The sequence below is a fragment of the Castor canadensis genome, chromosome 7 (assembly GCF_047511655.1).
Source record: "Castor canadensis chromosome 7, mCasCan1.hap1v2, whole genome shotgun sequence".
In the NCBI taxonomy this organism is placed as follows: domain Eukaryota; kingdom Metazoa; phylum Chordata; class Mammalia; order Rodentia; family Castoridae; genus Castor; species Castor canadensis.
This window is the reverse complement of record NC_133392.1, coordinates 75,797,181-75,812,918: the sequence shown is the minus strand read 5'-3', so window position 1 is coordinate 75,812,918 and position 15,738 is coordinate 75,797,181. Positions and strand designations below refer to the sequence as shown.

Here is a 15,738-nt window from a genome sequence, read left to right as displayed (position 1 = left end):
ATTTCAGCTAAGTGAACGGGGAAGCAGTGAGGATGGATGCCAGGAGACTGTCCAGGACTGTCCACATGGGTGTGCCAGACATAGGGACCAGAGGTTTCCACCAGCTGCAGTCATGGTGTGTGCTGCTGAATCAATACTCCATTGATGTGACTCCAAACCTATTTTTTTTTCATTTTTCTTTTATTATTCATATGTGCATACAAGGCTTGGTTCATTTCTCCCCCCTGTCCCCACCCCCTCCCTTACCACCCACTCCACCCCCTCCCGCTCCCCCCCCAATACCCAGCAGAAACTATTTTGCCCTTATCTCTAATTTTGTTGTAGAGAGAGTATAAGCAATAATAGGAAGGAACAAGGGGTTTTGCTGGTTGAGATAAGGATAGCTATACAGGGCATTGACTCACATTGATTTCCTGTGCGTGGGTGTTACCTTCTAGGTTAATTCTTTTTGATCTAACCTTTTCTCTAGTTCCTGGTCCCCTTTTCCTATTGGCCTCAGTTGCTTTAAGGTATCTGCTTTAGTTTCTCTGCATTAAGGGCAACAAATGCTAGCTAGTTTTTTAGGTGTCTTACCTATCCTCACCCCTCCCTTGTGTGCTCTCGCTTTTATCATGTGCTCATAGTCCAATCCCCTTGTTGTGTTTGCCCTTGATCTAATGTCCACATATGAGGGAGAACATACGATTTTTGGTCTTTTGAGCCAGGCTAACCTCACTCAGAATGATGTTCTCCAATTCCATCCATTTACCAGCGAATGATAACATTTCGTTCTTCTTCATGGCTGCATAAAATTCCATTGTGTATAGATACCACATTTTCTTAATCCATTCGTCAGTGGTGGGGTATCTTGGCTGTTTCCATAACTTGGCTATTGTGAATAGTGCCGCAATAGACATGGGTGTGCAGGTGCCTCTGGAGTGACTCCAAACCTATTGATGACAACTCTGTCATGTGCAGTGTACTCAGCCAGTCTCCCCTGCTTCCTCCCTCTCGGTGCCTCTCTATTCACTCTCTCACTTGCAAGGTCCACCCTCCCACTGCCAAGGGAAGCTCTCAGGTATAAGCTATGCTCAGCTTAGCAAGGACTCCCTACAAAGGATGGTGCTATTCCCAAGGTTTTTTACCCAGCTCCATGCCATCCAGGCACCTGAGCCCAGTGCAGCAGGATGGAAGGAAAGGCCTGAGAGAGGGAAGCCGGTGCACATTTGTCTCCAGCCTTGGGTCTCTCAGTCATGAGCACCCCCACAGAAGTGACAGTCTCCTCTGGGTCTTCCTGCTTCATCCTGCACACCCATCCACTCATGGATCAGCAGGCAGGCTGCAGGAGTGCAGAGAGAGGCAGGAAGTAGGACCCTAGTCTCCTGGTTCTGCTCTTGGGCCTGCACATCTCCCAGGTGCCCAGTAGCCTGACACTCCCCCATTTGAGCACCTATAGCTTTTTGTCATCTTCAAAAGGCCCCATACTATTAGCAGAGACCAACAGTGGAGACTGGGATGCTCAGGCCCAGAGCATCCTGGGCCTTCCTGGAGCAGAAAACGGTGAGAGGTAGAGTTTGCTGCTGTGGAGACCAGCCCAGACTCTTGCCCCACAAGGTCCCTCAAGTCTATAAAACCAGGGAGGTGGGGGGAGCAGATGGGAAGCAAAGGGTAGGCACACCACTGAAAGTCCCCCAGGCCTCTGCCTGAGGTGCTGTCTGCCATATACTTCTCCTATAGGCAGAGACAGTCACAAGACTGCCTTTACTTGCATTCCTGCCAGCGCTGCTACTGATTCCACTGCTGTTGTGGTGCTGCTGGAGGCTATGCTACAGAAAGGTGAGTGTCCCCCACCTGCCCAGCCCTGCAGTGCAAGGACACACCCTCCCTCTCAGGGACACGGACATGTGACACCCCATGAACCAGCTTATGGCCACTTTCCCATCAACTCTGACCAAGCCTCTACCATCACAAACCCAGACCCAACTTCCAGCTTGGGTTCCCAAAGGGCGTCCTGCTAGGCCAGCATGGAGAAGTGGTCAAAGGTGGCCCTGGGCCTTGGCCAGCCCACCACAGGCCCCTGACACCAGGTTAGTACATTGAAGCTGTTCCTTAGCAGGCCTCAGGTAGACAGGGATCCAGGGATAGCTTCTATATGAAGAGAAGAGGACAAGGCCAATGGCCCCAAATGCAGGGTGGTTCTGACCAGGAAGGATGAGTTACTGCTGGGACAGCTGTGCTGTTAACACCATGCATGTTTCTAGCACCTTCCACCACTCCTTCATCTGTCACCAGTGTGTATGGCCCTATGCTGGATTGTGAGGTGCACAAAGGAGCAGCGCATCCTGCCTACAGGGAACTCAGATTCAGGCATCTGCTCAGGGCATAAGCATGAAATGCCATCCATCCTAGGATTTGACTATGGCCCTGGATAAATCAGGACAAGGGCAAAGGACAAAACCAGTACTAGGTGGAAGGGAAGTCAGAAGTACTGGTGACCTGAATTTATAAGGAACATTCCAGAGAGCTGGAGAAGAAGAAAGAGCAAGCATGGGAAAGACAAAGAACCCAGAACAGACCAGTCAGGACCCATCTCTGCTCAGGAAAACACAGCAGAGAAAACTGGAGGACCACACTAGAGGGCAGGGAGGTCAGGAAGGGCCAAGGACAGTGAGGTTTCCCCAGAGGAAAGAGGAAGAGGGGCACTGCTATAGGTGGGTAGACAGATGAACAGTGCTGCAGCAGCAGGGCCTCTCTATAAGGACCAATATCCAAGGCCACTCATCTCCCAACCCCCTACAGGGAGGTACTGGGCTCTTCTTGGGTCAGTTGGCCACAGCACCACAGGTACAGAACAACCATACTGACGCCCTCGGGAGCGTCCCTCTGTCTATAGGACTGAGGTGCAGCCCACCTCACCCCTCCAGCCCCTGTTGTGTCTGTTTCACATTACAGCCTGTCAAGGAGCCTCCACCACCATCACCACCACCAGAGGTGAGTACTATTATGGGTGCTGATAGTGTCACATGTCTGAGGACACAGAGCATCATGAAACCTGAGCCCAGGACCTCCCACCTAGCTGAAAAACGAACAGAGGACAGAGGGTCAAGGAAGGGTCTCAGAGGGTATGGACTCATAGTGATGTCACACAGACAACTCTCACCCTACCCCCCCCCAGGTTCCCAGCACCTCCTGATCGGGAATTTGGGTCACAGAACTGATTCCATAGGGATCTTTTTCTGCATGTGTGGCTGCCCTTACTGAACCAATGGACTTTCACTATATCCATAGGACACTCTATGTAATACAGAGGACATGGCCAGGCTTCTGGAAAAGTCCTTTCATGAGGCCCTGGTCCCCTTCTTGAAGCTCTGGGATTTATCTTATTCCCTGTGATCTGGCAGGGCCAAGGGCCTAGGCGGGGCCAGCTTGGAGATGACAGAGCAGACAAGGGTGGAGGGTGTCACAGCTGACCCTGAGCTGTGACAGATGCCCCAAGTTAGCACAGGAACCAAGTTGGGTGAGTAGCCATGGCTCATCTGGAGTGGGAACCAGAAGGGTTAGTGAGTGGCTGGGGCAGGGAAGACTTGGGCTGGGATAGGATCAGAAATGGACCTTCCTTCCAAGGTAGGACCTGTGCTGACTGCAGAGTTGCCTAGAGAGGCAGAGCTAGGTAAAGGTGACAGTCACTTGCCAATGATGAACCACTACACAGCCTCCAGGCCAGGCTCTCCCAGCACAGACTGTCTGGGAGAGCCAAGGGCACAGAAACAGTTGAGAACAGTTTGTAAACATGCCACATCTGCAAACTAGGAGCCTCCTTCTCATGGGGGACCCTCCCCACAGTGAGGGGTACTTCTTAGTGCTCCTTCCATTCAACCCACAACATTAGCTGGGCATCCAGGCTGTGCAAGGGACACCATGTACCTGCACCAGGTGCTGCAGACAAGGACACAGTCAGGTGTATTTTTCTTCTAGGAGCCAGAAGAGGAGCCATCTCCTCCTCCGCCTCCCCCAGCACCACCACCGTGTGTGAATACATACCCCACTGTCATCATCTCCTGCTGTGGGTGCAGGAACAAAGCAATAGAGGTGACATGGGCCCCTTGGTGGGGGTGTTAAGGCCCCTGATTGGGCTCAGGTGGAAAGGGACAGTCAGTTCTCATTACGGAGGCTTGGGCAAGAGAAGGCACATGGCTCTGTGGAACTAGACCTGGACACCTGGAGTGGAGACCAGACCCCTTCTGGTCCACTTTCTTACCAGGGAGGGCAGCACATATGAGAGATCTCCCTATCCCTCCTGACTTATCCCCAGCACCTGCCACCCCTGGGGCAATATCCAGTTTCTGGACAGTGATCACTGAATGACCTTCGCAAGTCTCTGGTCCTCAGAGGTCCAGAGCCTCGGCAGTATCTTTGATGTGAGTCCCTAGTCTATAGGTTGATGAGTCAAGACACTGAGTGACAAAGAGGCTTGTAACATCAGGGACAATAAAAACAACAAGGGTCAGTCCTTAGCCACCTTTTCCCACCATAAAAGATGGAAAAATGTCAGTGGAACCCTGGCTTGGGTTCTCCATACAGAGTGACAAAAAGTGCTGACCCAGTGGCCCTACTGCCAGTTGAGATGCAACAAAAAGAGCTATAAGAAGGAAGTGGCCATGATGGAGACCCTAAAGGATGTGACAAGTTCTCTGTGCAGGAGTTGAGCACTGGGAGGTACACAGAGCAATTGGGCCTGACAACCCCTCCTCTGCGCTCAAGAGGACAGATTGAGAGAGAAGTCTGCCAAGTAGTAGCCATGGGCTGTGCCATAAGGGTGGAGCAGTCACAGAGTCTGGCATTGAGGAGAAAAGACCCCACTCCTCCTCCCTTGTCTCAGCTCTGGCTGTGGTGAACCTATCACTTCTTTCTGGGAGCTTCCTGCACTCTGCAGCCTCACAGGCCAGCTGAGAGGAGCCCCCTGTCTCTTTCGTGACTGTGGGCCACAGAAAAGCTAAAATCTGCCCTCCAGAGGGGGAAGAGGCCACTGTCAGTGGCCTGTTTTGAATGTCAGGGCCTGCCTCCACCCACCCCACAGGGCCCACAGGGACCTGAACTATAGGGCTGTGACCAGGACATCAACGTCATTGGACCCAGGACCTCTTCTGCCTCCTCTCTATCTTTTTCTTCTCTCTGTTCTGGTCTTAGGCACCTTGCTCTGAGCAGGACATGAGGCCTCTCCTGTCCTTCTCCTTGTTTAAGCCCCCAAGTGCAGCCCTTCTTCTGGAGCTCTGCATAGTCCCCATACCCACCTTGGGTATATCTGGAGGTCTCTTCCTGACACCACACACCACTCGAGCCTATGACTTCTCCAAAACTGGCTTCTGGCTTTTCCTCCTACACAAAACACGGTGTCATTCCAAATTCCCAAATTCTCTGTGTCCCACAATGCCCACCCTCAGACACCAGGCTGCCAGGCTCTTCCCCAGGAGCAGGCTGGGCTTTGTCTCAGCGTGTACCTGGGGACGGAGTCCTGGGGAGATTCAGGTCCCCTCACCCTCCAGAGAAAGCAGCCATACCAACCTGCTTCTTTATGGCCTCATCTACTTTGCAGGGTTCCTGCTGCTGCAACTTTTCCCCCAGCTGCCAGCAGATGCCATTTACCTGCTGTTCACCCAGGGTCCAGGTGAGTGGGACACAAGTGATGGGCAAAATGGCCACTGCTTTTGCCCTTGTTGGGTACCATCTGGGGCTGTGGCTCAGAGCCCTGTTCTGGCATGAGCTGACGAGTGATGTCCAAGATATGGAACACAATGTTTAAGACCCTCCCAGGCAGTTTCCAGATGTGGCACCCATCTACTACCATGGCCGGTCATGGGAACCAGAAAGGCCTGGGGGGGGCATGGTTGATAGTGCTGGGTGCCTAATCTTGACCCATTTACCAGGTAGAAAATGTTCCCTCTTGTGTCATCACCTGGTGACTATGGGAGAAACCACATCATTGGGATTTTCCTCACTGGAATGTCAGAACTGACAGCTGGTACGCAGTGAGTCTTCCTATGGGCCAGCTGCTGACCCAAGGACTCTTTCTGTGTCCTCATTTTAATCCTCCCAGCAATTGCACAATTGGTGCTAGTATTTCCCAGGTTACACAGAGGTGGCTGAAGCCCAGAGAGGTTGAATGACTTGTCCCAGATCAAAAAAGGCATGGAACTCACAGATCTGTACTTGAACCTAGGCCTGGCTCCTACTCATCCCTTACCTGGCCCCCTGTTGGGTCAGCCTTGTGACCTTGGGATGGTTACTCCAAAACCACTGGAAGGCTGCCTTGCTCTGGCCCTAGATCCCTACAGCCCCCTCCTAAATGGCCTGGGGCTCATCTGCCTGGACTCCCACAATCTAAGCTCTGTACAGACAGGGCAGGGCCTGGAGGATGGTCATTCACCAGGGTCTGTGTGAGGGCAGCACCCTCCCTGAATCAGGTCAATTTAGGCTCTCAGTGATTAGTCGTGTGGTGTTTAAGAAGTCTCTGCTGGCAGGAAGCCTCTGAATGATGTTAATGAGAAATGAGCTAGGAGACCCCAAGGCCTGCTGACACACAACAGGGCACAGCCAGATGTCAGAGGCTCCAGCAGTTGGTCACAGTCTCTGTCTGTGTCTCTGAACAGGGCTCTTGGGCCTAGCCACGCTTCCATGCATCCATGCATGTCCATTCTCCATGTGATTTCCCCTGGCGCCTCCTGCCACTACCACAGCCCAGGTAGTTCCTGAGCACCACACCAGCTTGTGCACTGAATGGAGGAGATACCAAGCTTGAAATGTCCCGTCAAGTGGGAGGGCCTGAGCAAGGTGGAGCATGTGAAAGTTGAGCACCTTAAGCAGAGAGAAGGCAAAAGATCCAGATCCAAAGGGAGGACATGGGAAAGAAGCCAGAAATGTCTCTGCCCAGCAAGGTTAGGGTGGGGGATTGAGCAACTCTCTGCAGGGGGCTGATTCCCATTGGCAGCCTTCCAAACTTGAAGTTGGGGAGGTAATATCTGGGCAATGGTACATACAGCACACTTAAAACTGACCAGCCCTGCCTAGTCCCTCCACTGTCATCTCAGCACATCCACCCTGCAATCCTGTGAGTAGGTGTGACAACCTGGTGTCACTGATAGCAAAACAGAGGCCCAGAGAGGACCAGTAAGTTTCCAAAGGCCACCCAGATACCCAGGGGCAGCATCCAGGGCAATGTGAAATCAGCTCCAACTTCCTCCTGAACCCTGAGGCCCAGAGCTGTGCCTCATAGACCTGGGCTCCCTTCTGGCTCCTCACCTTCCATCTAATTTGTCCTGTCTCTCTCAGCCATACTGCTGGAGACCCTATTGAGTGCTTATAAGGTTGCGATGGGCAACCAAATATTTAAGCAGATTGGCAGGAGTTCCAGGTTCTCCCCCATTAAGCTTTCAGTATACCTGTCCCACACCTTACAGTGAGCCATGTGCTAAAGAGGGTGGGTGTCAACTGGGACCTGCAGCTTCCTGCAAGGCACAGAGTTAGCCTGTAGCCAGACACTGGACCACCCTTCCTGGCAAGCATAGCCAGGTTCCTGTATGAAGGCTCTGGGGAACATCATTCCTGCCTAAACAAGGGAAGAACTGTCTCAGTGGGAACACTCCTGAAGCCAGCCTGGGTGACTTAACCCCATCCTAGCAGCCCAACTCCTGGTACAGGGGGGTAGAGGCAGCAGTCAGGTGTCACCTGTCCATCATTCAATGCAGACCACCTGCGTGCATCATACCCCTCTTCCCTAAGTTCCACTCAGGCAGAGCCTCATCCAGGCCCTCTTGCCAGGCTTGGTGGGAAATGGAAACAGCAGGGTTAGGATCCTGAAGGAACTGGTACATGCCTGTCCTAACTCTACCAGTCTGAAAAGGCCATTTCTGAGCTCCTCCTTCTGACTGGGAATAGCAGGCAGGCCTGAAGACATGAATGAGCTCTGGAAATTAGTGAACCTATTCAGATGGAACCTGGTCTTGAACTCAGACAAGCTATTGCCTCCTACAATCTCATTTAGTTGCTCATTTCAGCAAATCTAGATGTTTTAATGCTTCAGTACATCGTAACTCAGGAAATCCTTTAAAGGCTCAATTTATCCAAAACTTAGGTATTTTTATAGCAAGAGTAAGCTGTCTTATTTACTTTCAACTTTTTTTTAGATTAATGTCTGTCTGTCCCACTGACTTCAATTTCCTAAAGGTATTTTCCAGTTTGGGACCATCTCTTCACCACACATGCAAAATGAAGCTACAAGACTTAGTCAGTGTCTCAGTTTTGAGCCAAACCCCACACGCCATCTAGGTCAGAACTTCCTTACCTTATGGCAACTCACTAACTTGATCAAAATAGAACTCCAAAATCAGTCCTAAATGGAATGTCAACAATAATGGTACAGCTTTTCCAATTCCACACACCATCCATGTACCCACTATACATCAACTGTGTGTGTACCACTGCAGGGGCCTGTTAGAATCCTGATCTAATTTCACTCTATGATGAGCATAGCTCCCATTTATATAGACACTGTTCTAAGTATTTCCGCAAACCAACATTTTTAATCAATCCAACAATCCTATTGTTGGAAGGAAGCTAGAGGTCCTATGTAGTCAAGTAGCCTACCCACAGTCACACAGCCAGAAGGCAATGAGATCAGCACCTAACATCCTAACTCTAGGATCTTCTCCAATTCAAGGGCATCACTACTCCTGCATTTCACAGCTATGGAAATTGAGGTCCTGGCTTTTAGTATGGTTTGGGGGGTGATAGGGTTGTTGAATAGTATGGCCAGGCTGTGAACTGAACCCAGGGAAGGCTCACTTTCTTTTTTTTTTTTTCATTTTTCTTTTATTATTCATATGTGCATACAAGACTTGGTTCATTTCTCCCCCCTGCCCCCACCCCCTCCCTTACCACCCACTCCGCCCCCTCCTTCTCCCCCCACCAATACCCAGCAGAAACTATTTTGCCCTTATTTCTAATTTTGTTGTAGAGAGAGTATAAGCAATAATAGGAAGGAACAAGGGTTTTTGCTGGTTGAGATAAGGATAGCTATACAGGGAGTTGACTCACATTGATTTCCTGTGTGTGTGTGTTACCTTCTAGGTTAATTCTTTTTGATCTAACCTTTTCTCTAGTACCTGTTCCCCTTTTCCTATTGGCCTCAGTTGCTTTAAGGTATCTGCTTTAGTTTCTCTGCATTAAGGGCAACAAATGCTAGCTAGTTTTTTAGGTGTCTTACCTATCCTCACCCCTCCCTGTGTGCTCTCGCTTTTATCATGTGCTCATAGTCCAATCCCCTTGTTGTGTTTGCCCTTGATCTAATGTCCACATATGAGGGAGAACATACGATTTTTGGTTTTTTGAGCCAGGCTAACCTCACTCAGAATGATGTTCTCCAATTCCATCCATTTACCAGCGAATGATAACATTTCGTTCTTCTTCATGGCTGCATAAAATTCCATTGTGTATAGATACCACATTTTCTTAATCCATTCGTCAGTGGTGGGGCATCTTGGCTGTTTCCATAACTTGGCTATTGTGAATAGTACTGCAATAAACATGGGTGTGCAGGTGCCTCTGGAGTAATCTGTGTCACAGTCTTTTGGGTATATCCCCAAGAGTGGTATTGCTGGATCAAATGGTAGATCGAGAAGGCTCACTTTCAAGTCCAGCCTCTGACCAAGTGTCATGCTATCAGGGAGATCTACAGAAACATCTGGAAAGTACATCTTTCCGCAGAGCAAAATGTGATGTATGCAAACCATGTATGGATATTTGTATCTTAATTTCACACTGTGTTACTTAAAGACCTCCTAAACTCAAACTCATCTATGTTTGCTGGAAAACAGTTATTCTGGCCAAGGTATAAAGCTTGATAATGAATGGGCTGCAGGACACACTTGTGACCAAGGGGCTCCTGGCTTCTCCTCCTCACCTTGCCTATGGAGGGCACTGGACCAAGCAGCAGTGTGATAAAGCTGGGGTATGACTCTCAGCTGCTCAAAATTCTAACTTATGGCCATCTTTGTACACTGAGACCCACTCTAGATTTCTGCAGCTAACTGTAAACGCCCCCTTCTCTGTGGAGTCCCCTAGGTCCCCTCCACCAGTACACCTGCAGGTCCACCCCTCAGCACCGCAGTCCTGCTTCCTGTAGTGGTTATCAACAACAGACCTGGAATAATTGTTATGTTATGGAGTAAATAAGCCAAAAGGAATGAGTCAGAAGTAAGCATAAAAGATTCCATTATATTCATAGTAGCAACAAAACCCAAAATGCCCATGTATAAATTTAAAAAAATATATACTCACCTATGATGAAACGAAAGTGCAAAACTTTACCTGTTGCAATAAGGGAATATTTGAAAATATAAAATCCTGAATCACAATGTCAAGAGGATTCCTTTAAGTATCATCTACAGTGTTGGCTTGTGTTTATCATGGAAGGTTTTTATTTCTTCTCCAATTATGAAGAGCAACTATACTGGATACAGTAATCTAAGGTGAAATAACCACTTGCATTCTATCAGAGTACAATGGAAAACAACTAATCAGCAGCAAGAGAAACTATGCAAGATTGGAGACTGAATAATACATTGTTGAACAACTAGTAGGTCATCAAAGAAATAAGGGGGAAATCAAAAAGTTCCTAAAATCTAATGAAAATGAAAATACAACTTGCCAGAAGCTTTGAGGTACAGCAAAGGCAATACTAAGAGGAAAGTTTTTAGCTATGAGTGTCTACATCTAAAAAGCAGAGATCTCAAATAAATAACCTAATGATACACCTCAAACTTCTAGAAAAACAAAAACAAATCAAACCCAAAATTAGTAGGCAGAAAGAAATAATGAAGATTAGAGCAAACAATAATGAAATAGAGACTAAAAATAACAATACAAAGAATCAATGAAACAAAGAGTTGGTTCTGTGAAAAGGTAAACAAAATTAATAAACCCTTAGACAAACTAACCAAAAGAGGGAAGTAAAAATCCCAATTTAATAAAATTAGAGCTGTAAAAGGGACAAATGAGATCCAGAGGATCTAATGATCCTAATGGGAATTCCCTAGTGGGAATACTTCAGAAACTTATGCTGTAATAAATTGGAAGAAATAGATAAATTTCTAGATGTATTTGACCTACCAAAACTGAACCAAGAGGATACAAACCACTTAAACAGATATATAATAACTAATGAGACTGAAGCAGTAATAAAGAATCTCCAAACAAAGAACTCAGGACCAAAAGATTCACTACCTAATTCTACCAGACCACTAAAGAATAACTAACACCAGTGGTCCTCAAACTATTTCATAAAATAGAAAGGGAAGGAATGCTATCACACTCATTCTATGAATCCAGTATTAGCCTGATACCAAAATCCAAAAAGGACATAAACAAAAAAAAAAAGAAAAGAAAAGTGTGGGCCAATTTCCTTGATGAATATAGATGTAAAAATTCTCAATAAAATACTTGAAAACTGAATTCAATAACACATTAAAATGTCATTCACTATGATCAAATTAGTTCCATACCAGGAATGCAAGTATGGTTCAACATACATAAATCAAAAAACATATACAGCACATAAAAAGGATTAAGAACAAAAACCACAAGATCATCTCAATAGACTTAGTAAAAGACTTTGACAAAATTCAATATCCTTTCAGGATGAAGAAACTAGGAATAGAAATAGAAACAGAAGGAACATACCTCAACAAAATAAAAGCTATTGTGACAAACTCATAACCAACAGCCCAGTAAATGGAGAAAAAGTGAAACCATTTCCTCTAAAGTCAGGAATGAGGCAAGGGTGCCCACTTTCCCACTCTTATTACATCTCGTACTGGAATTCCTAGCCAAAGCAATAAGACAGGAGGGAAAAAAGGAATTCAAATAGGAAAAGAAGTCAAATTATCCTTATTTGCAGATGATATGATCATATACTTAAAAGATCCTAAAACCCCACCAAAAAATGCTTAGATTACATTAAAAACTTTCACCAACATAGTAGGATATATATCAATATACAAAAATCAGTAGCTTTTCTGTACTCCATCAATGAACAGACTAAGAAAGAAATCAAGAAAATAATACCATTTATAATAGCTTCAGAAAATACCTAGGAATTCAATGAAGTGAAGGACCTCTACAATGAAAACTATAAAACCTTGAAGAAAGAAATTGAAGATTCTAGAGATGAAAAGACTTCACATATTCACAGATTGGCAGAATTAATATTATGAAAATGGCTACACGGCAGAAAGCAATTTACAGATTCAACATAATTCCCATCAAAACCTTATTATCATTCTTCACAGAAATAGAAAAATAAATCCTAAAACTCATGGGGAAACATAAAAGACCCTGAATAGCAAAATTGATCCTAAGCAAAAAGAGCAATGCTAAAGGTCATCACAATATTATTCTTCAAGTTATATACAGAGTCATAATAACAAAAACAGCATGGTACTGACACAAAAACAGACATGAAGATCAATGAAACAGAATAAAAGACCCAGAAATAAAACCATATAACTACAACCATCTGATTTTTGACAAAGAAATCAAAAACATACATTAGATAAAAGACAGCCTCTTCAGCAAATTGTGCTGGGAAAACTGCTTATCCACATGAACAACACTGAAACTAAACCCTTATCTCTCACCCTGAATAAAAATCTATTCAAAATGGATCAAAGATCTTAATATAAGCCTGACACTTCCAAACTATTATATGAAAATACTTGAATATACAGGCAACTGTTTTCTGAATAAGACACCAATTAACTAGGAAATAAGAGCAAGAATTGACAAATGGAATTGCATCAAATCAAAAAGTTTCTGGACATCAAAGGAAACAATTACCAAATTCAAGAGACAACCTATAGAATGGGAAGAAATCCTTGCCGGCTATTCATCAGATAAAGGATTAATATCAGAATGTACAAAGAGTTCAAAAAATTAAACACCAAGAGAACAAATAATCCAATAAATAATTTGGTAAATGAATTGAACAACAGCTCTCAAAAAAAGAAATACAAATGGCTAATAAATGCATGTACAACACCTTAGCCATAAAGAAATACAAATCAAAACTACACTGAGATTCCATCTCACTCCATCAAAATGGCTATCAAGAAAACAACAAATGCTGACAAGGATGCAGGGAAACAAGAACCCTCAAATCCTGTTGGTAGGAATGTAAACTGGTGAAACTTCTAAGGAAAACAGTATGGAGGTTCCTCAGAAAACTAAAAGTAGACCCACTTTAAGACACTGCTATACCACTCTTGGGCATATATCCAAAAGAGTGTACATCAACATACAAGAGAAATATCTGCACACCATGTTTATTACAGAACTGTTCACAATGCACCAGCTGTGGAATCATCAGCCTATGTGCCCAACAACCAATGAATAGATAAAGAAATACAGGAGGGAAGGTGAGGCAAGAGGCACCGTGAGCACACAGAGGACAATCTCTTCCCCAGAACTGTGACTGGAGGAGGAAATAAGGACAAGGGTAGATTCCCCATTTCCATTCTCTAGAATTCTTCCTACCAAGCACTATAGCACACCAGTGTCCCATCCAGATTGTTTAGCCCTATAGCTGTGGCTTAAGAATTTGTCCTTGGTGTAATTTGTCAGTCAGTTCAAAAAAATAGGGTTGGTGGAGTGGCTCAAGTGGTAGAGTGCCTGCTTAGAAAGGACTATAATAAAGCCAGTGGGATTCTCCAAAGGGAACCTTACTGCATGCTTTGGAATTATGAGCCATTTCGTTTCTTACTAATTTTTCAAGAAAGAAAGAAAATCCATTAAGTCCTATTGATTAATTTTAAGGATTTTGGCAAGGTATTTTGCTTTGACAGGTGTACCTGGCATGGATCCTTTTTGTTTGTTTGTTTGGTAGATGGTATTGACCTGTGACCAAGTTTTCCCTAGTTGCATGGAGATTGTTTTGAGACTGGCAGGTTCTCAATAGTAATCTTGCCTTCCCATGACCTTTTTATCCTAAACATAAAAGACTTTTTTCAAATGTCAGAGTACATCACAGATGGTGGCAAATGTCCAAGTGGCTCTTAAATGACTGATGCCTAGCATTTAGTGTTCATTTTTTGCTCTTGAAAGAAGTTCAGACACAATCAAGGAGTAAAGGACATAAATTATTTGCAAATGCAGGTTAAACAAAGAAGAGTTCCCACAAAGAAATTAAGGGTGCAGACAAAAGTAAGACATTTAATCAAGCATGAAAAACCAAGAGTGAATTCACCAGAAAAGATATGAGGTCCTTAAAGACAGAACATAAGTTCTTGGGAACAAGAACACTCAAACCAGAAGGATATTGTCCTCATACTAGAAAGAGCTTGAAAAAAATCCCAAAAAAACTCAAGTATAGTCTAAAGAGGGGTACAAGATTCTTTAGTTAAGGCAGCCTTAAGCAAAACAGATCTCAAACAGAGTCAGTAGGGACTTTATCAAAAAATAGGGGCTCAACCTAAGAGAAGATTCACTAGGACAGAAAGGTGAACCATAGAAATGGAGAGAACAAAGACTCAGTGCTGAAACCATACCCAGTTCCAGGAGTCACCAATTTCCACAAAAGGTGGTCTTTTTTCACATCTTCTGACATAAAATATGCCAAACTCAGTATCAGAGAGTTTCTCCAAAGATAATAATTTATTTGGGAGCATGGCAGTGGAGATGCATTTTGATAACTATGTGCATATTAAAACAAAGTAAAGGGAAATTCTAGAGGCAAAATGAGAAGAATTACATAATTTATTTTGAAACAATAACCTTGGCCACAAGGACTCATAAAAGGGTATTCTAGGATCAACAACAAGGGAGAAAACAGTCCATGGTTGAACGGGCAGTTGATAGATGTCCTTGCAGAAGTATTTTTTGTGTAAGGGATTTGAAAAAGGAATGTGTCTTTAAGCATCTGGGTTATTGGTTACTATGGAGGTGCTATATTCAAATTAACTGTAAAGACTTTAATTGGAAATCTGTGTGGTGTCCTTCATGCAAGTTTGTGGTTCTCACAGTCTTTTGTAATAGTTTTTATCAGGCATGCATGTGTGAGATCCCCTCCTTCATAAACTCTCAGCTTTATCAACTTTAATTTTTGTTTTTATTAGGACTTGACACACATGACTCCATTTTGATTATGATTTGATTTGATTCACAAGGCCAATGCTGTCAATCCTGATAGGTCCTGACACTACCACCTTAAGTCAGCCAACTGCAACCTCCTAGCCCAATTCCAATGACATCTCGGTGACCTTCTCTCTCTTCTTCCTATAGAGGCAATGCAGCAACTTCACCATTGTAAGTCCCAGCTGCACACAAAACCCTTGCAGCCCAAAGATCTGCCTCCAACCCAGTAGGAACTGTTTCTATCCTACACATCCACCCTGCATCCCAAGGATCTGCCTTCAACCAAGCAGGGAGTGTTGCACCATCCCACAGGCACCCTGCTCCCCAAAGATCGGCCTTCGACCAACCAGGGAGTACGTACCCATAGCACAGACACTGTGCACCCCAAGGATGTGTGTACCACCCAGCCAGCCATGCCCTTCCTTCAGCACTAGTTCACAATACCACTACCTCCCAACCCCATGCTCCAGGTCTCCCTCCAGGATGCTGCCATTGCTCTCTCCCCATGCCCGTCGATCTGCAGAATCCCTTGGTCATCCCAACCCTTGTCGCCCAACCTCCAAAGGACCCAAGCCCTAA

The 15,738-nt window shown here is 45.3% G+C and overlaps 1 protein-coding gene across 1 annotated transcript in view; it reads left to right on the top strand.

Annotated features, from left to right (window-relative positions):
- The window catches only part of Antxrl (ANTXR like), a 36,362-nt gene extending 20,624 nt beyond the window's left edge, over window positions 1-15,738 (top strand). The window contains exons 13-18 of the mRNA XM_074079552.1: window positions 1,717-1,815; window positions 2,932-2,970; window positions 3,955-4,042; window positions 5,573-5,644; window positions 6,302-6,413; window positions 15,429-15,738. Of these exons, the coding sequence (XP_073935653.1) occupies window positions 1,717-1,815; window positions 2,932-2,970; window positions 3,955-4,042; window positions 5,573-5,644; window positions 6,302-6,413; window positions 15,429-15,738 (720 nt within the window). The remainder of the gene's footprint in view (window positions 1-1,716; window positions 1,816-2,931; window positions 2,971-3,954; window positions 4,043-5,572; window positions 5,645-6,301; window positions 6,414-15,428) is intronic.